The sequence below is a fragment of the Xyrauchen texanus genome, chromosome 43 (genome assembly GCF_025860055.1).
Source record: "Xyrauchen texanus isolate HMW12.3.18 chromosome 43, RBS_HiC_50CHRs, whole genome shotgun sequence".
NCBI classification, from domain to species: Eukaryota; Metazoa; Chordata; class Actinopteri; order Cypriniformes; family Catostomidae; genus Xyrauchen; species Xyrauchen texanus.
The window spans coordinates 14,554,136-14,580,970 of record NC_068318.1 but is presented as its reverse complement, the minus strand read 5'-3'; the positions used below and the strand labels follow the sequence as shown (position 1 = coordinate 14,580,970).

At 36.6% G+C, this 26,835-nt stretch overlaps 1 protein-coding gene across 4 annotated transcripts; it reads left to right on the top strand.

Annotated features, from left to right (window-relative positions):
- The first annotated feature begins 780 nt into the window (after positions 1–780).
- Positions 781–26,558, top strand: nsd3 (nuclear receptor binding SET domain protein 3). Of its 4 annotated transcripts, none has more exons than XM_052116392.1 (23): positions 781–1,055; positions 2,357–3,357; positions 3,532–3,691; positions 3,775–3,929; positions 4,047–4,625; positions 5,580–5,700; positions 6,487–6,587; positions 7,317–7,362; positions 7,536–7,666; positions 7,833–7,958; positions 8,826–8,952; positions 9,299–9,493; positions 9,976–10,155; positions 14,032–14,181; positions 15,920–16,076; positions 16,530–16,732; positions 16,930–17,042; positions 17,403–17,672; positions 18,073–18,189; positions 18,297–18,438; positions 20,070–20,176; positions 22,733–22,937; positions 23,185–26,558. In XM_052116392.1, the coding sequence occupies exons 2-23, from the start codon at positions 2,401–2,403 to the stop codon at positions 23,478–23,480; spliced, it is 4,638 nt and encodes a 1,545-aa protein (XP_051972352.1). In that variant the 5' UTR covers positions 781–1,055; positions 2,357–2,400; the 3' UTR covers positions 23,481–26,558. The 4 variants fall into 4 exon arrangements, with proteins under 4 accessions (XP_051972352.1, XP_051972354.1, XP_051972351.1 ...); XM_052116394.1 differs by having other exon boundaries at positions 2,354–3,357; positions 14,158–14,181; XM_052116391.1 differs by having other exon boundaries at positions 2,354–3,357.
- Positions 26,559–26,835: the final 277 nt, after the last annotated feature.

The window sequence follows — 26,835 nt, the reverse complement described above, 5'->3', positions numbered from 1 at the left end:
CATATCTGTAGGTCGATACAATGCAAGTAAATGATGGACAGAATTTTTAAACTCACAAAGCTCATAAAGGCAGCATAAAAGTAATCCATTAGACTCCAGTGGTTAAATCCATGTCAGCAGAAATGACATGATAGGTGTGGGATCCCATATATAAATCACATATACAAATTGTAGAATTAAGGATCTGTTAGTACTGGGCCTAAACATACTAATTCATATTCCTGAAATATCTAGTTTATAATTTGTATTTATATTCTATTTTTAGATAGACCTATCTCTGGAGTTAATTCTCTAATCCCATCATTTCACTTATCACCAAACTCAAACAAATGCACATTGGGGAATACAAATTAAATTGGACAAATTTAACCTGTTCATGATCATTTCATAATTTTTATATAGCTGTCTATTGATGTGCTGGTTCATCTAAGATGTAATAATACCATACAAATAGCTTTTTATATGTTTTAGAAAAGTAATTAATAAAAAAAATATGTATACACACCCTTTTATTTTAAACTACACACAATGTAACCCCTATCACAGGCATGCTGTAACAGTCTGTATGATTGGTTGTGCCTTGTAACACATACAGTATATCATATGTTTTGTTGTCTAGCAATTATATTTCTCTAATGATTTTATTTTTAATGTAATCATGTAAGCGGATACAAAAACTACTCGTCCCAACATGCCCAACATGCAGCACAGCCAATGGATGAGATTTTGTTTTGGCGCTGAGACACAGGCCTTAAGCAGTGAGGGCTTTTGTTACAGCCAGAGGGAGGGAGACGGCTATAATAAAATAAATGGGAGGCAAATTTCCCTAGGTCTGCAGGAGCATCCCGCAAAAAACGGGGCCTCTCCCGATTCCATAGCCACGAATCATATCATGGGAATCGATAATTGACTGATCTAGCCCCATTTTTTTTCTCACACAACGGATGAGATCTAAGAAACGTGGATTCATACATCTTTGTGTGTTCATGTATTTATGATAACTGCACGAGGATTCCAATTTATTTGGTGTTTGTTTAGAATGGAACACGCTGAAGGTACAGACACTTTTATTAATACCGCTGCTTCTTTTGATAATTCTGCATTAAAAAAAGCAAACACTCGCTGCATGTGCTCTTGTGTTTTTGATGATAATAAAGCAAAGGTTTTCATCACACCTTTTCCTCGAGGTAGCGCAGATGGAAATGTAATCTGGCCAATTTGATTTAAAGGGGCACGGGCAGCCATGTTGGCGTGTTCGCATTCACTTATTAATTTGCCAAAGGTTCACCTCATGGTGCAATTATTTTGCCAAGAAACATTCCATTTCTAATCAAAACGTGTGTTTAATAAATTCTCGGATGATAAACTAGGAGAGTCCGCGAGTTAATGTTCCCACATTAGCACATCCGCTAACGCCTCCTTTCATTGAGTGCAGCGACATTTCGTGGTCCGCTTTACATTTTACAAGGCTGTTTGTAGAACAATATCTTTTTTAGTATACTAGGGATTAATTTCCTTAATTTGTTACCCATATAATATTTATATTAAGCTAACTACAAACAATATGTTTATTTCGGGTTTGTTTTGCAATCTAGAAAGGGCTAGCAGGCTAATGTTAGCCAGCTGCTGCTCATTGCAGGTTTGTGTTTCTTTGAAATAAAGCTGTATAACGTTTAGTTGATTTAGAAACATCAATTTGTTGTTCTGTGGCGTTGTGTGATGTGACTTTTTGAAGTGTTACATGAAAGTTCAACATTGTATCTTAAAATGCGTTGTTTTAATATTTTCTTATTAGGCAGACAAAACAATCAAAATAGACACTTTTCTATGGTAAATACGTATTAATGTATTGGCCAGGTGGATTATCGGTTATTTTTGTTGTATACTTCTAATTTTACGGGTAAAGGGTGTATTTGAGGACTCTTATCAAATCAATGAGAAAGATAGTTTTATGTTATGTATATAGGCTAAATCGCAGTATGCATTGTTGACAAATGTTAACTCGTTTTATTGGGGGAAAAAAATAGCAATATGGCAAGGCAATATGATTGTAATCTAAATCATATTTGTCAGTGCCCCCTCATGATTCTGGAGAAGTCAGTGTGAAACTTAGAGTAAACTTTATTTACTCCACAGCAAAGGAAACTGCAGTATAGAAGCAGCCAAATACAGTCACAAACTTTTTTTAATATGAATGATGTTATTAAACTAGTTTAATAGTTACTAATTTTGTGTACTAATACTATTTGTGTGGAGCTAAATCTCACAAATGCAATACATTACAGTGACATTTTTCATAAATAAGGCAAGCCTTTGTGTTATAAAAATGTTTTATTGTGTCTTAATATCTCAGCAGGCCCTGTAAGAAAAAGGGAAACTTAAGGATGCTGGAGCAGAACAATGGATTTCTCCTTCTCTTTCATGCAAGGGATCATGGGAAACACAATTCAGCAACCCCCTCAGCTTATTGACTCAGCCAACATCAGACAGGACGATGTCTATGAAGCTATCAGTGACCCAGGAGATGATGGAGGACAGCAAAACTACGACTCCCCCTTGGAGTCAAGCTTTTCCTACCCTGCTGAAGACCTCCCAGTTATTACAAACGGTTACCCGGCAGGCGTAGGTACTTATGAGCAACAGGCTAAATTTGCCTTGTACTCTCAGTTCCCCAATGGCTCAGCTAATGGATATGGAGCTATTAGAAACTATGGGGATCATGGTTTGCTGCTTGGTGAGGGCACGGTATTGAGACCACCGGTGGTCCAGGAGAAGCCTCTGAACCATATCTCACCTCCAACACATCCCCACCATCACCACCAGCCCCATAATCCTCACCATCTCCACTCGCACAACCCACCGCTGTTACCTCACCACCATCACCTGCCTCCTGCTTCCCACATTATGCCTCCAGTCTTACCACCACCTCCTCCCTTGCTCCTGCCTTCCTCTCTTCCTCTCCTGTCACCTCAAGACAGCACCGTCTCCAACCCCATCACACAAGCCACCACCACTCCCAAAAAGACCAGCTCCCCCGAGATCAAGATAAAGATCATTAAGACATACCAGAATGGCAGAGAACTGTTCGAGTCATCATTATGCGGGGACTTGCTGCAAGAAGTTCAGGCTGGTGAGGCTTCCAGAAGAAGACATGAACAGAAAAAGGAGAAGAGGAAATGTAGAAGCAGACATAGTGTTATAAAAGAACAGGAAAGCCAGCAGCCATGCAAAGGTGTGGAGGAAAGGTCAGGGATAGTTTACAGCTCTACACAGCCCAGCGAAGGTCATGTTGTATTCAGAGAAGAACAACCTACTTCAACCCTCAAAAGCCCCAAAGAAGAACCTAAGGAACAGCGAGTGAGTTCCTCTGCTTTGTTTCATATTCTTGCCATATTTCTGCTAATTTCTGCTTCTGAAGAAGATCTTTTGGGCAATACAATCACAAATTATACAATATGCTGTTTCTTTTATTGATACTGCTCTGCTCTTAAGACCGGCATAACACTTGTATTATCAATTATTTGTTTTTAGAATGAAAAGCACTGTCCTTCAGTCATCACTAGCACTGGCTTTTGTCAAAAGTATGAGATTGGTGACCTGGTGTGGGCTAAGGTTGGGACTTATCCTTGGTGGCCTTGCATGGTATCATCAGATCCACAGTCAAAAGTTCACACACGCATCAATACAAGAGGTAATCCATCTTCTGCAACAAGTACAGATGCTTTAATTGTACTAGTGCACTTTCTAATGCCTTGCTTCCATGGTTCCTGGTAGGTAATAGGGAATACCATGTGCAATTCTTTGGGAGTGTTCCTGAGAGGGCCTGGATCCATGACAAAAGAACCAGGGTGTACCAAGGTGAGAGTCAGTTTGATGAGTTGCAAGCAGAGACACTCCGGAAGACAACTAACCCAACAGAGAGACAAAAGGTATGGCTAGATTCTATATCTATGTTGAAGGTGTTCTCCATAATTTTTTTTCCTTTTGGTGACCACTGTTCTATGGTAATTTGTAAGTACTTATTCTGTGGTTTATTTAATTTATAGCTACTTAAGCCTCAGTCTCAAAAGGAGCGTGCCCAGTGGGAAGTTGGCATGGGCCATGCGGAGGCAGCGTTGCTGATGACACGAGAAGAACGCAATGAGAACTACACCTTCATCTACATTGACAAGGAACCCAGTGTTGAGACTGCTGACACTGTTACCTCACCTAGGGCGACTGGCAAAACCCGTCCAGAACGTAAACAGAGACGTTCTAAAGGCAGTGCCGGAGCAAAAGAGGAGCTCCCACCTCGTCGGCAACAGCCACGGAGACAGTGCAGCATCAATAGTGGTGGGGAACCACCATCTCCAAATGAGGAAGAGGACGATATAGACCATTGTCACAAAAAACAACCCCAAAGCTCCCCAGAACCAGACCCCCAACCACAGCAACCCTCCCCACCTCCAATCAGGACACCCTGGAAGACCGCCGCAGCACGCAAGCTCCTCCCACTCTCAATTACTATGAAGAAACTTAACGTAGAGATCATCAAATGCGACTGGCAGCTGCCGAAGCAAAAGGTTGACCTGCCTAAAAAAGTAGAAAGTGAGGAGAGGCCTGGTGATCGTGTTCAGTCACCAGAGGTTACTTTTATTTATTTTATTCTCATTGAAAATTATTTTTTAAAGTTATTTGACCTTTTCCACAAGCTATTTGTCAAAATGGTCAAACTGTAAGAAATGTTAGTTTTGCATATGCTTAAGGCTTAGAAAGAGATGGATAATAGATCTGAGACCAAAACATCACACTTTGGGTTTGCCTTAGATGGTACAATGAGAAGTTATTTAAATATATCAAATACATTTATGACAAATGGCTGGAGTAGCTCTGCATTGTGACAGAAATAGAAATGGAATGTCCGTCAACTTAAGGCATATCATGCCTCAACAAACACTTACCCTTTAGAAAGCTTCATTTACTGTAATAGCACAATTTAGTTTTGACCCATTGTATCGTTTTGGTCTTGTCACAACTAATATTATGGTTGGTCATTATCACCAATCAAATGTGTTTTAGTAGCTAGTCCAGCTACAATTTCTAAAAATGAGTTCCTTCACAAGAGACTTATCACTATGCAATAAATAATGTTGCATTACTAATACAATGTATCACATTAGCATAAGTGGCAAATGCATTTTACACCCCAGTGTAAAGATTAAAGTACAATTTGCATTCGTGCCAGAGTGTGTTAACTAGCAATTAACTGTGATAACATAATTATTAATGAAGATAACTTTTGCGAACTCGCAGTTAGTTAGATAGTTGACATCACCAAATGCCTTTAAAACATTAGCCTAATAATCCAGTATCAAACAATTAGTTGCGTTAATTTACATGCAAAACTCTTATAGCCTACTACTTTAGAAAGTAAAAAAAAAAACAATTCAACAGAGCTTTGGTGTCACTCATGCATGCTGTTCGAGATTAATTTGTGCCTTCCTGCCAGGTAGCTGTTGGTAGTTTTTCCCCCCATTTTGTCTGGCTCCACCAGACTATTGGTTGCAAATAGCCAATGTTTCTCAATCTATCCAACAAAGGTCTCCAGTGATAAGGCTGAGGCAGAGACAGGTTCCAGTGAAGAGGATCGAGCTGTATCTCCCTTAGGCTGGAGTGACCAGGAAAGCAAAGAGCATGCATCGTCGAAAGAGCAGTCCTCAGGTACATGCACAAATGGATGAGAGACGACCAACTCCCTTTTACAGTGAAAGATGCATGTTATGTATGTAAATATGCATATTTGATTGCGTCCTTGGTTTGGTGGTATTAGTCTGATCTATATAGCTGAAAATGGCTCTACTCATTTCAGTCACAAATCACAGTTTATGACAAACTTGACCTGTGAATTTGCTGCTGAAAAGACCAGCATGAATTTCCATGCTGACTCAGACTGGGTCATGCTGGTTAGTACTGGTTTGGTTATGATCTAGCTGTAAAAGTCATGCAAAACTGGGCTACTGAGGCTGGTCAAACAGCATTTTCTTTCTAGTGTAGCTAGTTAAAAGGTGTTAATTGTACACAGTTCTTTATTTTAGTCATAATTTTAGTTTTTTTATTTAATCATGTTATATTCATTAATTTGAGTAAAATTTACTGAATAAATGCATTCTGACTAGCGCGTCCACCTGTTTGTTCACTCGCTCATTCTTTTTGTCATCATGATATGTCATTTTGTCCCATCTTCATTATAGTTGGCAAAGTTTTTTTGGTTTTGTTTTTGTTGACAAGATTAACAATGTTGTGACTATGAAAAACTTGCTTATTACATTATTTTTGAAGTCTGATGGTCATACCTCAACACACCAAGCATCTGAAACACAAAATATTCTGGTCTCTTTAGCATGGATGGTGGTTGCAAGCTAATGTCACACTTTGATATTGTTACTAGTGGGATTGAGTGATTTACAAATCATGTCTGTGTGTGTCCTGTGTGTGCATGACGTGCAGAGCCTCTAGAGAGAAAACAGCAGCGTAGATCTGTGCGAAGCCGTTCTGAGTCTGAGAAAAGTGTGGAACCAGTGCCAAAAAAGAAAGTGAAGAAAGAACAGGTACAGCACACATCCAAATATTTCCCAGCTATTAAATAGTGATGTATCCAACAAAATCTTTGGCTCCTTCTCAATGTCATATCTATTCATTTTCTTAGTGACAATAAGAATAATTATGACATTAAAGCTGAAGTGTGTAGTTTTCTCTGTTAAAATATTTTCTACTATCCCAGCTTTATATGCAGAGACTATTATAATTAAGACATTCCTAGGTTGATAGTTCTGTATCTCTGTGGCTGTATACAAAGTGCTCTAATCATTAAACAAAAAACAATGGCGTGAGTTTGTGGTGGGACTATAATTTTGTTCAATCAATTGCAGAACGGAAAGCTGTTTGAAAACGATGTTTAATTTTGCAATTCTGTTTGGTTGCGCAGAAATTTACACTCATTACACTTGCAATTTCTCATACATGCAGTCTGTTAGTGCTGGGCGATATGATTTTATATATATCATGGTGATGATATAAAGTGTCAATCGTTAGAGATTTTGCTATATCATGTATATCGTAGTATATTAATATCCATGGGTGCGGCCGGCCGGCCAAGTGGAATTTCAGGCGGCTGAAGTCATTTCGGTTCTAATTTTTTTTAAATATGTTTGATATTAGGAAACAAACTGGCCTTATTATGTTTGCCTTATTATGGTAAGGGTGATGTAAAACAAAGCTGTGTTTTTTTGTTATTTTATTTTTACTTGTGCAGCTGACCAGATTGTGTTTCTCCACAGGCGGATACAGCACCACAAATGGATTTCAAAACAGGGTCGCAAAAAGGTGCTCAAGACATTTTTAGGGAATTTTATTCACAGGATGAATATTACATTTATTTAAATGGCATTCTTAAATACAATGTGTTTGTTTTTTAGGGTTTTTTTGTTATCTTTTCAATCAGTAATCTATATTAGACTTTTGGATCTTGTATCACTATTGATGCTCCTATCCTGCAGGAGCCAGTGAGATCTCAGACTCATGTAAACCACTAAAGAAACGCAGCAGAGCATCTACCGATGTGGAGATGGCCTGTTCCCTGTACAGAGACACATCTGACTCAGACTCCAGAGGCCTCAATGACCCACAGGTCAGATCTCACTCTGAAAACACCTTTTTTGATTTTTAACACCTGAGAAATTAAACTCTTTAAGGATACAGAATGGTTGCAAACTTGTGTATTTTAAAAGCAGTTTTTGGTAGCCAAATGGCTTGTGAACTCTACCTCTAAAGTCAAGTTTTTGCATCCATTGTAGTCTGGATTCGGGAAGCGATCGGACAGTCCTGCTACGGTAGATGCTGATGGATCTGATGCCCAGTCAGTGGACTCCAGCCTATCCCGTCAGGGAGGAAGTTCCTCAAAAAAGGATACAGTCTGTCATGTGAGCTCTATATACACTGTGACAATAACGTTACTGCCCTGTGCTGTGATATTACCTGAAATACATTACAGATGTTATTTAAATATTTGTTGCAGTATCGTGATATCACAATTCAGTCGTACAACTTCAGACAACACTGATATAAAGATGACATCACACGACTGAAAAACTGTGATTTATTGATAAATAATAACATGAGATGCTTGGTTGATTCTTTTTTGACATTAGCATATGTTTCTAAGCTAACAACATGATACTCTTAAAAAGTTAAATATGTGAAACGCACAAATATTAGGTGAAATAGGCCATTTTAATTAGATGGATGTTTTTTCAGCATTAGTATTCATTGCTAAGATAACAACGCAATACTCTAAAAAGCACAACACACATAGCATGCACAGACTGTTGCTGAATTTGTCAATTTTAGTTCGATGGAAACATTTTTAATACATTACACTATTGCATTTTGACTTTAATTTCAACATTTATCTTGACTCTTTTTTTCATCCTCCATCTTGGGTGATTTTTATTTTTCTGTTGAGGTCCTTGTAATGCATTCTGGGATTACCTTGTTCATGAATGATATATGCAAAGCTGTCTTAGATTTGGCCAAAACTATGTATCTTTGAAAGTAGCAGTATGTATCTACCTATCTTTTGGAACAGCCTTCACTTTGGAAGTGCACCTATGAAATGCTGCCTACAGAAGCAACTTATCAGATATTAGAAGTTGCAACAGATCTACAGCCATAGAAATGTACAATAGAAGATGTAGAAAGCTACATGTAATGTCTGTCATTTTTATTATTTATATTTGTCATCTCAGGAGTAATTAGAATCTGTTAAAGCTATTCTATGATCTTTTTAGATCTGTGAAACTTTTGGGGATTCGTTGGTGAGCTGTGAAGGGGAGTGTAACAGGCTGTTTCACCCAGAGTGTATGGGATCCAACAGTGGGAAAGAGGGGGAACTCATGTGTAAAGAGTGTAAGACAGGTGAGCAACCCTATATCACTATGGTGGCAATAAATGTTTAAAAATGAACTCTGAAACTTAATTAAGACCTGTTCACACAAAGGTATTCTGATTTAAAGAGAAGTATAAAATATTGTACATATGTATTGTTTTTGTAGTTCTCCTGAAAAAAGTTGGATAGCTGAATGAATTGTTTGGCAATTGATTATTAATTCAAAAAGAAAAAAAAAAAGTTTCATTGCAGTACGACATTTCTGGTTCATAGAGATGCATTGATTTTTTTTATTTTGTATTTGTATTCATTTTCAAAATCTGTATATACTATAATTTTCTTTTTTAAATCTCTTGTTTCCCACACTTTTTCCAGGTTCGCACCCTTGCTTCTCCTGCAAGGTCACAGAAGGTGATGTGAAGCGCTGCTCTGTAAATGGATGTGGCCGCTTCTACCATGATGCATGTGCCCGTAAGCATCCTGGAACCACAGATAATAGAGGCCTCCGCTGCCCCCAGCACAGTTGTGCCACATGCTGTCTCGACAAGGAACTTCTCAAAGCTAGCAAAGGTACACCACAGACTATTCTAGTTCTGATTCCCATTTTACTTTACTATGACTAGTTATCAAACGATTCTTGCTACATTTTTTGAAAATTACTACACTGGTCAAGCTGTATGTTTGTTGTTGCGCGGGCAACACAATAGAAAACTTTTGTTTGTTTATTATATGTCTAATTTCTTATGTATTTTGCGGTTACAGCCTTTCTCTCTATCACAATCAATACATACTGCAAGTGCACAGCTCAGCTGAAACAGGATATATTTTACCGTGACACTGTAGATTCTGTAGCGGGACACCGCCAGAATATTTTAGGACGGTGTTCCATCTGCATCTGCAGAAAATGCTGCTGTTAAAGAATGGTTAACGGTACCAAACGTCATGAGAGTCCTACAGTTCCAGTATTTTTTGAGAAATGGAAATGGCACAAGAACCAGTTCTTTCTACCCAACCCTAGTTAGATGTCAAGAACATTGTATTTTCCCACATAGGTCGCATGCTGCGTTGTATTCGGTGTCCGATGGCATTTCACACAGGAGACAGCTGTGTGGCGGCTGGCAGTGTGTTGATAACACCTCACATCATCATATGTAGCAATCACTCCAGTTCCCGGAAGAACGGACACTTCTCCTCACCTGTGAATGTAGGCTGGTGTTTCATCTGTGCCCGAGGTACAGTAAATTTGATTACTTTTCTGATGATTTGTTTAAAATGATTATGTGTCCCCAACTTTAATGGCATTTAAGTGTGTTAAACGCATGATGAGTTCTTGTCTAAATGTACATGTAACTCTCAATAGCTTTCATAACACATGAGTATTTTAATGTTCTCTAGTCTGTGTCGTCTTTGCAGATGTCAGTGTTTCTTCTAAGAGTAGAACGTGACTTCTGGCCTTCTTTTTATCTTATTATTTTCTTTTAGATGCACTCTGTGTTTGTACACCATCAGATCATGTTTGTGTTCTACTAATTATTTGTTTACTAATTGTCTGTGATTCTTCTCGGGAGGGACTGAGATTGAATTCAGAATCTGCTTTAATTTGAATTTAGATTTCAGAAGGAATTTTGTGCTCTTGTCATACTTTGTAAGACATTTAAAATAACTATAATAACTATTGAATACTCATATAAAAAGATAAAGTACATAACTTTTGTTTTTATTTATTTATGCAAGTTATCGTTTTTAGTAGGTGTGCTCTGATAAACAAATTGACCAATGCATTATTTTTTAAGTTTGGTCTGACAACTGGTATGATGGATAGTATAATAAATCTATACCTTTACCTACTCAAGTGAAATCGGGTAGTATATCGTAACTGTTTAGTACTGTTAAATTCATAGGGTAATAGTATACTGTTTGAACTGGAATAAATAAACTGTATTATCTACTTCCAATATCTGAAATTGACCGTAAATAATCTGACCAATAGTGAAAAAAAAATCTGCTTATTATTATTAACTATTGGCCGATACCACTATATACTGTGCATCCTTAAATTTCAGTCATTGTTGGTTACTTTTTTATTATAATATAGACACTTGTTTTATTGACTGATTGCACCATTAAGTTTAGACATTTTTAGAAACCTTCCCACTCTTTTAGACTAATTGGTAATTATATGTAATTTCTTTAACAATCTCTGTTGCCTTCAGTAATTTGGATAATCCGTGTTGGCATTGGGAGCAGCTTCACATCACATTTATGACTGATGTTTGTCATAACGACCTTTGTCATTAGCATTTGGCTACTATAAAACACAGAAAGCATTTGGCAAGTTGGATGTGACACAATGGCAATTTTTTTGCTGTTTTTTTGTTTTTGTATTAAAGGAATATTCGGGTTCAATACAAGTGAAACTCAATCGACAGCAATTGTGGCATAATGTTGATTACTCGTCTCCTTTTCTTAAAAAAAATAATATCTAAAATCGAGTTTACATTGAGACACTTATAATGGAATGAGAATGTGGCCAATTTTTGGAGGGTTTAAGGCAGGTTATAAGCTTCTTATTTTAGAAAAGCACATACATTAATTCTTATGTTAAAACTCATGGATTATTTGAGCTGTAAAATTGTTTAAATCATAATTATACAGTTCTTTTTTACAGTGACATTACATTGCAACAAAGTTGTAAAATTGGCTAATACTTTACACAAAAATATTTTGTAAGTGATTTTAGAGCAATAATTATGTTTACATGCATGGTGTTTAAATCTTGTGGCTATACTTTTGTAAAAGCGAGTATTATAACATACTAGCCATAACCCAGATTTGTGCTTTTTTTTTTTTTTTTTTGCTTTTTTTTTTATATATATAAAGAAAATGAGGGATGAGTTAATTAAATTTTTGTGTAATCAACATAATGCCCACAAATGCTGCTGATTGAGCTGAACTTGTATTGAACCTGGAATATTCTTTTTAGTTTTACGTTTAGGGCTCAACAGTAAGGGATTTTTCACTGCCAACATTTTCACTGGTCGCACTAAGAGTAATTGTACATTTTATTTAGCCATGTATTTTGTATTGTGAACTTAAAAATGCTTTTTTTAATTTGCAGTAATGGCCGGAAATATTTGGTCTACAACGATAATGTCATTCATTTTATGTTCAATTTGTCATTACAGTTTAGTTTAGTTTTCTCAGTTTGTCTATGAGTTTAAGTTTAGTTTTAGCATTTTTTTATGGCAGCCAAAGCTGAGCGTTTACTGGTATAATTAAAAAAGTCTATCATCGTTACGTTGCTCTGGGCAGTCTTGTATTACGTCTATATAGTGGTATTGATGCTTAAATGTTGTAAAATGTATAACATAGGACAAAAAACATTTAAACTTGATCTACATTGTATCCATATGCATTTCATTAAATGATTAGAAATCATTACTGAACTAACCTTTGGGGAGTATACAATTAAAGGGATAGTTCACCCAAAACATTGAAGTTCTCTAATAATTTACTCACCCGCATGCTATCCCAGATATATATTATTTACTTTCTTCTGCTGAACACAAATTAAGATTTTTAGAAGAATATCTCAGCTCTGTAAATCCTCACAATACAGGTCAATAGGGGCCAGAACTTTGAAGCTCCAAAAAGCACATGCGAGTTAAATTGCCAGTGGCCCAATCCATTTGTTTAGAAGCAATATGATAGGTGAGAAACAGATCAATATTTAAGTCCTTTTTTTACTGTAAATCTTGACATCAGCAGTCTCTTTGGCAGTCATGATTTCAAATCATGATTTCAAGCTCTATTATATTTCCCAGCATCATCTAGCGCTCTGTGAACTGTACTAGTACGTGTAATGGAGCTTGAAATCCCGATTGTTCCTATAGACTGCAATTACAAGATGTACACTGAAAAAAGAGTTTCAGTTTGGTATGTTCTTACCCAAAACAGATTAGATCTCTTAAGACGACATGAAGCCTTTGTGTGCTTTTTAAAGCTTTTAAGTTTAAGACCCCATTCACTTGCATTGTATGGGCCTACAGAGTTGAATTATTCTTCTAAAAATCTTTTGTGTTCACCTGAAGAAAGAAATACATTTGGGGTGGCATGAGTATGAATAAATGATAAGAGTTTTAATTTTTGGGTCAACTATCCCTTTATCTTTTTGAGGTTTAATATTGATGATTGTTGTGGTAGAACACTGGTGGGAAAAGCAAGAAAATGACAGAAATTTGATGTAAATCTAGTAAAGCATATAAACAAGTAAAAGTTAGCTATGATGTGAAAGTGTAGAAGAAAATATATGAAATTATTTCAAATATATATATATAGTTTCTAGAGATTAATCTTTACCAAGTGTGCTCTGCTGCTTAAACACATCTGGGATTTGTTCAAAAGAGGATCTTCAAAGGATCTACTTCCCAGTATTGAATATTTCTTAATTTTTGCTTTTGACTAAGGTAGAAGACATCCTAAGCCTTCTTACATTTCCAAAATTGTCCCACTTTGCCCATATTATGCCTAAAATTAAAAATGAATTCGAGATGATTTTTATTTCTTTTTTTTGTTAGTTTTTGAGTTATGAAAATGTATTTTAGATTAGTTTCAGTTTTTATTTTTATTTTAGTTTGTTTTTGTTTATTATAATAACACTGGTCCAGGATGGGCCTAAATTCTTAAACAGGATTTTGCTGGAAAATTATTCCAAACGATGCAAAGCATTATTGATTGATTTATCTTTTTCAACACATTCTAACAGAAGCTTCGAGTTAAAATGCAGAATTTGCAACAAAGCATCTGAAAATCTAATGAAGACTAACGAATGTCTGATTTAGTTATAACCCAGCACTGGCCCAATGGTGCAAGTGACCAGAAGGGTTAACTGGCCTAAACACTCTCATCCTTATTGTTGAGCCCTGCATTTTGTCCACCAAAATCTTAATGCTCCCACTGCAACACTGAAGTATTCCTCAACACTTGCATTTTTGTGTTATCTTTTCAGGACTACATATTAAATTGTGTGTCATTTTTTCCTGATGTGTGTTTTTCTGGAATCATGGGTAGTTTCATTGCTCATGACTTTTCCTGTTTGTCTCGTGTAGGGCTTTTAGTGCACGACCGTACTGACACCATATTAAGTTCATATACCTTTAAGTCGCACTACCTTCTGACTGAGTCAAATCGTGCTGAGTTGATGAAATTACCTATGATTCCTTCTTCTTCGTCAGCTACCAAAAAGAATATTGGGAAAGGTAAAATCACGTTTTCTTGGTTAATGTAGTTTGCTATCTGTGTGCTTTCACAGCTGTCTTTTTTTGTGCAACTTGTATATTAGTAAATTGTTTTGCTTGCAGTTTTACGCAATCACAATGCTTCTAATGCAAATAGTGGGCTTGAAGTAACACGCAGCAATAAATATCTTGAATTTTCATGAAGAGTATAGTAGTTGAAGGTCAAAGCAGTGTTTGGTTTAAGTTCAGATTGACCAACACATTTTGGGGATATTGTTGTAGTTGTTGTAAGTGGTTCTCAACTGGTTTTGCCTCAGGACCCAGATTTTACATTGGACTTCAAATGGTGACCCAACACAGAACCAAAATGGTTTATTGCACTAAAGTAACCAAACTGTGCTACTACATCACAATACAAAGCACATTGTGATCAGCACAAACCATGCTAGTTTGGAAGACTTCTACCTAGTGACAGATTAATTTGCGCCAAACAAATCTTAAAGTTTGATTGAAGATGCAAGTACAACTACAATTTACATGGTTAATTTGTGCAGTTTTTAAATTGCATAGTATTATTTTTTCCTGCCGTCTTTTTGCAACCCAGTTGAGAACCAATGATATAGATTGCAACATTAAAGCTGACAAAAAAAAAGGTATTACATAGTCATAAATGGCATTGCAGCTTTTAACAAGGTTATAATATGACATGTTATTTTGAGTCTGTAACGCGCTTTGGCTTAGCATTAGCTTGGCTTGTTTCCAAATTGCTTTCCTTCACCTTTCTGTGTTTGCTTGAGCACAATTATGCCCACTCACCCTCCAAACAAGAACATATTTTGGATGGCATTGCTACTGTAATTTGTTTTATTGCCCATCATTGCTAATTTGCCTTGTTTGCCTAAAATGACACCATCCAGAATACCTGCTCTGTGTGTCTGCTAGTGTACAGCAGGTGATGGACAATCACTGCATGCTTCCCATAGTACCCCCCCCCTCCTTTGATCACTTGCTATTGGCTGCTTAAATCACATGGCACAAACAGCAAATATTATAGTGGAATAGCTCACCCAAAAATGACAATTCTGTCATCACTTACTCACACTTGTGTTGAGCCAATCTTTTTTTCTTATGTGACACACAAAGGGAAATATTTTATTGGATATTCCAGTCTGGCAGTTGATAGTGACTGAACACAGTGCTTAAACAAGACCTAAATGTAAAAAATCATAGAAGTAGTCCATGCGAATCCTGCATCTTATTCCAAGTCTTGGAATATCTTGATGCCTGTTGCATGTTCATGAGGGCTATGAAAGAAGCTGGCATGTTGCATTGTTTCTCTCGTGAACCCAGACTTTCAATAAAGATGACTTTTGGGTTGTTTTTCTAAATTCCTTATTCTAGTCCTTATCAACTGCCACTGTATTATAAGGACCGAAATATTCATAATTTTTATTTTCTTTTGTGCTCCACATAAGAAAAAAAGTGTCATATGGGTTTGGAGTCTTTTGGGTGAACTCTTCTTTAAGCTGAAATGTGTTACTCTTCAAACCATGTCCTTAAGCCAAATTGAACTCCAGATTGGCATGTTAAATCTAAACGCAAAGTGTACAAGATTACAGAACAAACTAATCTTAGACGACATATTCATGGATGAGGTTTGGAGAACATCACCTTTAGTGGGAATGGACAAGCATGTGGTAATACTGTGGACCTATGTGTATTCGAATGTGCGTTTTATGTGTATGTGCTTGTCAAAAAGGAGGAAGACTGTTGTGTTGCGAGGCCTGCCCTGCCTCTTTCCACCCCGAGTGTTTGAACATGGAGATGCCGGAGGGGACATGGCTGTGTGGGGAATGCCGAGCAGGCAAGAAACCCCATTATAAGCAGATAGTCTGGGTCAAGCTGGGCAACTACAGGTACGTCTGTTGAACTCTATCTGTGCTGTATGCAAATCTCCTTTAACTAACCATTTCTGAATACATATAATTTAATATGGAATTTTTCACCCAAAAAAGAAAATTCTCTCATCATTTACTCATCCTCATGTAATCTAAGATGTGTATGACTTTCTTCTGCAGAACAGAAATTAAGATCTTTATAATATTTCAGCTCTCATACAATGCAAGTGAATGGGTGCCAAAATTTTGAAGCTCTAAAGAAAGCATAAAAGTAATCCATACTCAAGTGGTTTAATCCATATGTTCAGACACGATATGACAGATTTACTATCACTTTAAGAAAGGTTTTAGTCTGCAAAATCTCCACTGATCATTTTTACAGTTTTTTAAATTGTTATTTTTTTTATTTTAGTTTTTTGAAAATTAGACCAGAGATTTAGATGTTATATTAATGCTGATATTGACCTGTAGATGGTGGCCTGCTGAGATCTGCAACCCTCGCCTGGTTCCCTCCAACATTCAGAGCCTGAAACATGACATTGGTGACTTTCCAGTCTTTTTCTTTGGATCCCATGACTATTACTGGATTAACCAGGGAAGAGTTTTCCCATATGTTGAGAGTGATAGGAACTTTGCAGAGGGGCAAGTTGGCATCAATAAGACCTTCAAGAAAGGTGAGAAACCAAACCAGTTTGGTTGAGTTTAATTTTTATTCTATTTCATTCATTTGTCAATGTTTAGTTTGAAAGGTGATCAGTCTTAACAGTGACCCTAATTAAATGTGAAGTCAGCAGTGTATGAACTATGAAAATATTGCACAGGCTTTATTTCTGAGCTAAAATGACGTGTGTGTATGTGTATGGATGGAAAGCGCTTGAGGAGGCAGCAAAACGATTCCAGGAGCTAAAAGCGCAGCGAGAAACTAAGGAGGCCCTCGAACAGGAACGCAACTCTCGTAGACCCCCACCATACAAACTTATCAAGGTGCGGTAACAATCACAAAAGTACAGTAGAAGCTCAAACCTTCTACACTGAAATTTTCCCCTTCATATTACTGTTTAGTATTTTTGTGACGTTCGTTCAGCCAACGCAACATAAAAATATGTCATACCAAAAGAAATCCATTTGACAAAAAACTCCCAAAAACACTTTTTGTGATAATTTAGATACATTTAGATTTAGAACATTAAGAACCCACTGAACATTTATCTCTCACAGCCTCGCTTTCAATTGTAAGTATTTCAATATTGTGTCTACCCTGACTAAGGTCTATTTGTCAGTATATGTCAATATATTTTTACCAATACCACTATTTAATATAGATTTCAATGTTCCTTATCTCAGTCCAATAAGCCAGTTGGGAAGGTGCAGGTGCATGTCGCTGACCTGTCCGAGATCCCGCGCTGCAACTGCAAACCCACAGATGAGCGTCCATGTAGCCAGGACTCTCAGTGCTTAAACCGCATGCTGCAGTACGAGTGCCATCCGCAGGTCTGTCCCGCAGGTGACCGCTGCCACAACCAATGCTTCTCCAAACGCCTCTATACCGACACAGAGGTCATAAAGACCAATGGCCGAGGATGGGGTCTTAAGACCAAGCAGGACCTCAAGAAGGTGAGTTAACTATCTGAGTGAGTTCAGAAAGTTATTAGTACATTCAGTGTATGTAGTTAAGTTATGAAAGATCTGTTCTAAAAAATGTGTGAGTATAGTGACTTCATATCAGTTTTCTTATACACTTAATAATAAAATGTAAGGCCTACTATGCACACCATGTCTGACCTTTCAGCACAAAAAATGCAGAAACAAATGTCAAACAATTAATTTGGGTATACAAACATTTTTGGGATGAATGATGAAAATTTAGCATTTATCTTGTGTGAAAGATGTGGTGCAGTTGCATTAGACATGGTGCCAAATTCATTTATCTTTATTCATTCTGTGCAGATTGTGTGTTGTGATTTATTTATTTTTCCTTTTAACTGATCTTGGGGCTTCATTTGGTTGTGTGAAGGGGGATTTTGTTTTGGAGTATGTTGGCGAACTGATCGACTCAGAGGAATGCAAGCAGCGAATAAGACATGCCAATGACAACCACGTGACCAACTTTTACATGCTGACTCTTACTAAGGTATCACCATTTTCATATTCACACTGTGAATGTTACATTGTAACAGTTCAGTTCGACAATGCATGCCATCTCAGCTGTATTAAAGTTCCCCCACCTGTGTTCCTCAGGACCGTGTGATAGATGCAGGACCCAAAGGGAACTTATCACGCTTTATGAACCACAGCTGCAGTCCAAACTGTGAGACTCAGAAGTGGACTGTGAATGGGGACGTGCGAATTGGGCTTTTCACCTTGTATGATATGGCTGCTGGTGAGAATAACTATTAAGCATTTGTAGGACTATTGCTTAAACTTCAAGTTAGGAATTTTTTAAAAACCTTTACTTTAAAAAATGGACCAGATTAGGCCTGTCGCAATTTTTAAATAATCGTCTGTTCGCCGTTATTTGAGATAACCGCGATATATTATCTTAATGCCCAAATAAGGGAATATAGAAATGCCATGAACACCATACCATTTGTGTGTCATTCAGTTCTCAGATTTCAGAGCATAATTGAGCCACACTGAGGACATTAACCAGGGCTACGTTTCCCAAAAACATCACAAGCTTAAGTTGATCAAAGGGAAATGCAGCACTGATCAGCTCCTGTCCGGAAGAGCGAAACTCCCGCAAAAATATAAAAGAACGAATATAAACTTTTGATATTGAACACAAAGTGCTCTGGCTTCACTTTAAATAATCATGTAATGGCAAATATAACTGGTCATAGTGGTTGATACACGCAGTGTTAATGACATGGAGTAACACAGAGGAGACACACGCTTACTCCATTTCTGTGGAGTGAAGGTTTTGCTTCTTGAGAAATAAGGGCTTGTGGGTTTAATCAAAGAGCATGTGAAAGTGAAGAAATTAGAACAGAAATATGTTACTATTGCATAATATATGTCAAGTCAAGTCAAGTGGTTTTTATTGTCGTTTCAACCATATACAGTTAGTACAGTACACAGCAAAACGAGACAACGTTCCTCCAGGACCATGGTGCTACATAAAAACAACAAAGGACCAACACAGGACCACATGAGACAACACAACGAAATAAAATACCTAATCTAATAAATATTTATATATTTTTTTATGAATAAAAGAAAAATTATAATCTTTTTTTTATGAAGATATTAGGACAGAAATATCTTACTATTGCATAATATAATACGAAAAGATATTTTATATAATTTATCAATAAATAAATTATTATTTTTTTGTTACAATAACATCAATGTAATTGTAAATTTGACCAAAACTAAAGTTGACCAAAAAGAGAGACATAAGTATTTAGAAATATTTTGATATTGAAAACATTTTTAATGTAATTTAAAATGTTTTAAAGCATTAAAAGGAAATCATATATCCCTATATTATTATTTGATTTATATATTTGAAGTAAATCATGAAAAAAAAAAAGAATACTTCTTGTATGAAGTACATGCACCTTAATAAATATGACAATTAATCATGAAAGCTCTGAAAGAGACAATTAATCGTTATAATTGCAATTATTTATTTGACAATTAATTGTCAGCCAAATTGTATAATCGTGACAGCCCTAAACCAGATCTAGGAATCAGAATACCATGGAGACTTGGGCAAGTAAGCAACCACCTAAAATGTAGTAACAACTAAAACAACTTAGCAACATGCTAAAACCTCTCAGAACACCTTAGCATTCTAAAAGCAATGCCCTGGCAACCACACAGAACACCCTAGCACTGTGGCAGCAGCTTCTGCACAGGCTAGCACTACTCGCAGTTTCATCAGTAAATGTAAACATTTAGTGTAATTTGATAGTGCAATCATAAATACCCATTGCTTTCTTGAACATGTAAGCAGTGTTTGGTTAGAAGCTAATTGGAGTAATCTTGAAACACTCATGTTTTCTTCAGACACAGAACTGACCTTTAATTACAACTTGGACTGTCTGGGTAATGGGAGGACATCGTGCCACTGTGGAGCTGAGAACTGCAGTGGTTTTCTTGGAGTTAAGCCCAAGGTAAAGATTGAATTAGATGGCAGCACATGAAGTGTTTACACACAATTTCCTTCAGTACCATTGAAAATCCTCTGGTGAAGGCATTAGCTAAGGTGTACTTACTGTAGGCTTTTTTTGCTACTTGGTTGTTGTTTGTTTTTGTTTCTCTTTATTCTTGCACATTTAGCTCATGTACGTAATACAAGGTCTATTGTAAATACATCTATGTAACATTTTGTGAATAAGAGTAGTGATGTAATATCAGTTTCTCAAAATGGACATTTCATAATGAAAATTCATGCCAAATCTTACTTTTCAACAGAAATGTATTGCAAAATTAAACATTTTAATAAAATTAAAAACTACATCTCCATGAACTCTTTCACACTCAACATCTAAAATATCATTCTCTCGTTATTCTTTTTTTTATTATGTGAATGTCCAAAAAATTGCTTAGAAATATTTAATTTTGATGTGGGTTTACGCTTGAATTTCCTGTGGGTTTTAAGATTAACATTTTATTTTTAAATAGTTAAATAAGGTCTGGTGTTTACATTAGTCGAAGAGACTTTCAAGTTTTGTTTTACGACATGAATTACCCCCTGTCAAATAGTAAACATTAATTTTTTAAGCTATTACGTGCTTTAAAAAAAGTTAATAAATAAGGACTACAATTTCCACAAGGATGCAAGTTTACATTCTTAATGAATTGGACAATATTGTAGTCCTTATATGGTAACTTCCATTTGAAGGAATGACTGTCATTTTTGATAATTGCGATTAAAATAGCAAGAAACAACAGTAGTAGAATAGCATAAAAAAAAATCTATTATGAAGACTAGTCATATCAGTCTTAAGGCATGTTCCAAACCGCCAACTTCTCCATTATTCTACATCATTTCATAGTGGAAGTAGTGAGAGTAGTATGGTTACACTGAAAATGCAACAAAAAGTAGTGTACCCGAATGATGCACTTTTTCAAATAGAAAAGAAAGTGTGGTATGTTGGACACTTCATGCACTCAATGTTTACCACAGACCTTATTTTACTTGAGAAAACACTATTCTTCTCCATTGAAAGTTCCCAGGGGAAGCTATGGCGAAATTGCCTTCCAGGTTAAACTAAACGGCTCTATTGTAAGTACCCAGTGACGTGCGGTGATGTCTTAAAGAGGCTAGGCACTGAGTTATGAAAGCCAGATTACCTGATTTATTGTTTAAGCTAATAATACGTAATAACAGTGAACGTTACACACAAGCGCGACATATCAAGAAATGTAAAAATCAGGATGTATATCATGTACTCTCTCTCTCTCTCTCTCTCTCTCTCTCTCTCTCTCTATCACAGACACACACACACACAAGCGCGTAAACGGTGAACGTTACGCACAAGCGCGGCATATCGAGAAATGTATATGTATTTTATATATGTTTTATATATAATATATACGATTTTGTTAATATATCTTCATTAGATATTATTATACAAAATTCAGTAGTCAAAACACAGAACATATAACAGAACATAAGTTGTTTATTTTTTACAACATTATGTGCTTATTTTTTTATGTGCAATCTTCATCTTTATAACAGAAGATACAATACAACAATTCTTTACCTTTTCATTGTGGTAGGTTATATACAGCTTCCTTTGCTCGTCAAGTGCAAGGTCGATCCGAGATTTTCCAAAGATTTTCAGTGTAATTTGACACTGGATGTGAGCTGACAACTTTTCATGCTTGGTTAAAGCTGCGGGCAGGTTGTTCAAATCACAATATCCCGCTGAAGTCCAAACAGTCTGACTGGTTGAAAAAAGCAGGCAGGGATAGCAGTACAGCCGCTGATTGTTAGCACAGCCACATAGCCAATCTTTTCTTACATACCAATCAGTTTGAAATGATCGGATAATTTTGGGGCCCTTTTGCTGTACTAGTCCATCTAAGGCTGGCGTAGACCTCCCTCTTGCAATTAACTCATATTTGGAATTAAAATCGAGCTTGGAAAAAATTCTTAATTCCGTGATTACGGCCGGTGCTGTCATTTTGATTTTGAATTTGGCGGGATTAGGCATGTACGCTAGCTGTGGTGTAATGACGTTAGCTACGCAAATGTCAAGGAATATCTCGATTTTAATTGGTCCATGTCTGATACGTAACGGAGATGATTACGGGCATAACATATTTACGTCAAAAGGCACAGCAGATTTGTGCTTTTTGCCGTACGTGTTAAAGAATACAGGATCGAAGTGCGCATGCGCAACATGGGTTTTCCGCGTGTCGTCTGCAATGAATGGACCGTAAAAGCACTGCTTATTTTACCATTTGTTTTTAGTTGATTATGCGTAACTGCTACATTTGTCATCATAACGTCTAAACAATTGGAATAACACACATATTGCATATATAAATCACAAGAATAAAAAGTAAAAATACAAATACAAGTTTATTATTTAATAAACATATTATTTTTGAATTTTGGCAGGGTAGGCAGTGCCTAGTTTGCCTACCCAGACCGCACGTCATTGTAAGTACCGGTCCATGTCTGTTGCTTTGGTCAAACTTCATTTATCTTCCTGTAGAGTGCAGTGGTTATGGAAAGGGAAGAGAAGGTGCGCATTGCTAAACTCAAACCAAAAAAGCGCAAACTGAAGACGGAGAGCAAACAGACCCATGAATATTTCTGCTACTGCTGTGGAGAGGGAGGAGAGCTGGTCATTTGTGACAAAAAGGATTGCCCAAAGGCCTACCATCTCCTCTGCCTCAACCTGACTAAACCTCCATATGGTATGTGCCGTTTGGCCCTCTTTCTGTGGAATGCTGGAATTTAAGTAATGCTAGCTGGAGAAACTAGTTCTGTCACACACTCTGAATAAAATGTTTTTAAGTACACTTGGTCTAAATTAGATTTTCATATGTCTCTTCCACCTGAAATATTTTATGTGCTTCAAAATCACACTTGTCTCTTCAACTTCCCTAGGCTCTCATAGTGAAAACGTGTAATTGTACACTTGTTTTTTTTTATGCTTCTCAGGGCGATGGGAATGCCCCTGGCACCAGTGCAGCGTGTGCCAGCGCGCCGCCACTTCGTTCTGCCACTTCTGCCCTGCCTCGTTCTGCCGAGAGCATGAGAGAGGACAGCTGGCAGTGTCTGCCCTAGACAACCGGCTCTGCTGCTCAAACCATGACCCTCGGAAACCCTTAGTACCCCAGGCTAACCCTAAACGGGTCACAATAAAGAGGGAACCTCTCGAGCCGAAGAAAGCTGAAAAGGAAGGAGATGATGAGGAGGAGGAAGAAGATGAGGATGAGGAGGGGGAGAGAGAGTGACTGGGCCAAAGCACTGAGGAGAAATGAGGGACGAGAGCTTCAGCAAAACAGCTCGAATTACAACAAGAATGAACCTTAGAGTAGCCACATACAGCAAACTGGTTCTCTTTTCAGTAAAAACAAAGCAGACTTGATAAACTTGGGTCGTTGTCCATTTCAAATACACAGCAGCTGGTATGATTTTTTTTTTTACATATCAATTTATGGCCTCACATTAAATTCATAAGGAGTGCTTATACATTACAATGTAAGCAATTCATCTCTGGTTTTATAAACACAACTTTCACGACACTTTAATATTTTTCAGATGTGCTCTTTCGACAAAAACCTCTTGGTTAAAACGACGCCTGTCAATGGCAAACTCGGTTTCAGTGTCTATGGCACTTCAACACTCTATAAACACTTTAAACCAAGAACTTTATTTATGTACCTCATGTAAATAGCAAAGACTGTTGTAATATGTGTAGGGTCAAATAGTTTGCCCTTCACCGGTAGGATTTCACTACATGGGCCTGTTGTGGTAACATCGAAAAACGAGACTCATTCAAGTAAGGTTTAAACTGCCGCCCCAATCCAGTGAGTTTGTGATTTGTAAGATATATAATCAGTAATATATTTATGTCCATGTTTACATCCATTCACAGTGTACAGTATTATTCATCTGTATTAGTCAATTTGATATCACTAAATGTAATGTTGTATTTGTGCCCTTTTTTGTCAGCAGATTTACATTATTGCTTGGCCAGTGCTGTATTGCAGTCATCTTTTGGTCAATCATTTCAGAGTAACGAGTTATAAGTGTTAGAAATAACTAAGTCACCTGCGAAGAACAGTACTGATGTCTACAAACGGTGTAGAGTTAAGCAGCTGTTGGCTCATTCGTCTACATATACTCTAACACTACCATGTCTCTCTTAAATAGAATATTTACCATTGTGAGTGCTGAACAGATGCCAGTGTCATATCAGTTACAAAGAACCCATATCATGTTTCAGAGCAAACGTTAGTTGTACAATCTTTGAATAATGTGATTTTTTTTTTCTTGATGTTTATATTTGGTTCCCCCACATACAAGTGTAAATATAATCAAACTTAGTTATTTGATACACGATAAAGTTGCCATTGTATTCATGCCTTTCAAATCATCGTATTTCATGTGTACAGTAGAGATGAATTACAAAGGTATCAAACCATACCTTAACCAGACTTTCACTGATCATGTTCAGACTGCTCGATGTTTAGCATCTTTCTTGTATTACGTTTTGTTGTAATGACATATGCTACTGTGCTAAAAGATAACTGTCATTGGGCTCGGACGTAGGGAGGGCTGTACGAATTACGACAGAGTGTTGGATAATCCTCTCTGTGACATCTACTTGATGTGAATCTACTTAATAGCTTTGATCTTGGAGAAACTTCCATGTCTTTGTGTTAAGGTGTCTTGAGATCTCCTAAAGTGGAGTAGCTACCGTGCTAAGTTACTGAACTGTTGCTCTCTTGTAACTGGTGGCTGTACAGTTTGAACTGATTGAAGAATTGATCTTAACAGCTCTGTACTTGCCCATTAGTCATAATATACATTTTACATATAGATCACATTGACAGACAAGTATTATACATGATGGCACCACCAAGTATGTTTGTCACTTTATGGAAAGGAGGGAAAGCACTGCAAGTCTCAGTTTACTTGAATTGTCCCATTTTGCCTTTGTTCATTCTCTGTATTTATTGCTCTTTGTCTCAAAGCGGAGCGTTATTGGTAGATAAGACACTTTGAATTTTTTACTTAATAGATTCTTATACATAACGGCAAATTTAAGGAATTCTGACATTTGGAGATGTTACTGCCAAACTGAGATTTGCGTTTCTGAAAATACTGTATGCTCTTACTTGCATCTGCATTTTGTTATTTTGTGTCTGTTATGAATCATGGAAGGCAATTCAGGTGTCTTTTTGTTTATGTTATGTGTTTCTCTCATTGTGATATGTTTATAGTGTACATTTATTTGTATAGAGGTTTACTCTTACTTATAGATTCCATGGGCACTTTTTTTGTTCCTAAAATACCAATATCTGCCCTTATGTTTATAATGAAAAATATCAAGAAAATGCTGTTTGGCAAGATGCAAAGCACACTTTTTATTTGCCTGATTACAGTCGGTACTCGAAGTTACTTATTTTCTTTATTTGGCCTTAGTTGCTTGTTTAGGCAATTTCTGTATCAATAACATTTTGTAATGACAAACAACTTGGCTACTATAGAAATTGCATTTACTTCAGTACCATTTGTTTATGCAGTGGCTCAATCACTGATTTGACTAATTGATTTGTTGCTATATGTTTTTTGCCGCATCAAATGTTAAAAGTGTATAACTTCCATTGATTCCAGTGTTTGGTGTCAGTGCTCTGTACTTTTTTATGTGTATATGAAAGTGTCTTTATCATTTTGTGCTCTCCAAGCATGCCCTTTTGTGTTGCTTAACTAATTTACTAAAGGCGCTGTCCTACTAGCTTACACTATTTGATTTTATGTACTGTTTTCACATTCCTTTTTAAATAGACTCTTTACTAATTCTTGCTACTGAGTTAGAGTTTGTGTAAAGCTTAATGTGTTATTGTAATATTTTCACCATGCGCATTGAATCAAATTACACACTCCAACTGAATAAAACCTGTCCTAAATTATATGGCTTGGGTAGAATGTATGTCCTCCAAGTTTTACAATGATGTACTCATGAATAGAGATTTCTTTGGCTATGTGTCATTGCATTGTGTAAGAGAATGATGCTTGATAAATTCTACACAGCTGCAAAAAAGAAAACCAAAACAAACCAAAAAAAAAAAAAAAAGCTAAATTGTCATTATATTGTGGTGTCATACGAATGCTTGTAAAATTGCTTCTGAATGTTTGTGAACGTAGAACTATTTTGTACATTTATTGTATTTTATTTGACCAACTTTTGAGATGTATTTCTTTAGAATTCATAATTTATTATGAGAGTACTTTTAAGCGACATTCCACAGATTTAAACATTTTCAGACTTGCCTGGTTTGACTTCAATAAACTGTAATGAATGTTCAAGTGTAACCGTTTCCTTTTAATTCGAGTTCCAGTTTGAATTGAGTTCGTCGTATTTGGCGTTGTTGCAGGTTTGGCAAGAAGCTATATAAGAATATGTAAATTATCTGGAAAGCTTGAGTCTTCATTGGCTGAAGAAAATTTGCATGTGTAAAAGCTGTTGAGGGTTGGGACTTGTAGTACGTGTGATAGCCTCTAGAGAGCACTTGTTTCAAAGAATTGAAGTGAAGAGAAGTCGGTTCGTTCGAACAGTTCCTTTCAACAAGTCTTCGAAAA

Excerpts from the sequence above, each read along its gene's own strand:
- nsd3 (XM_052116392.1), top strand. The coding sequence starts at position 2,401 with ATGGATTTCTCCTTCTCTTTCATGCAAGGGATCATGGGAAACACAATT. Across the intron at positions 4,626-5,579 it reads ATCGTGTTCAGTCACCAGAG|GTCTCCAGTGATAAGGCTGA; the intron begins GTTACTTTTATT and ends TATCCAACAAAG. Across the intron at positions 7,363-7,535 it reads CAAAACAGGGTCGCAAAAAG|GAGCCAGTGAGATCTCAGAC; the intron begins GTGCTCAAGACA and ends CCTATCCTGCAG.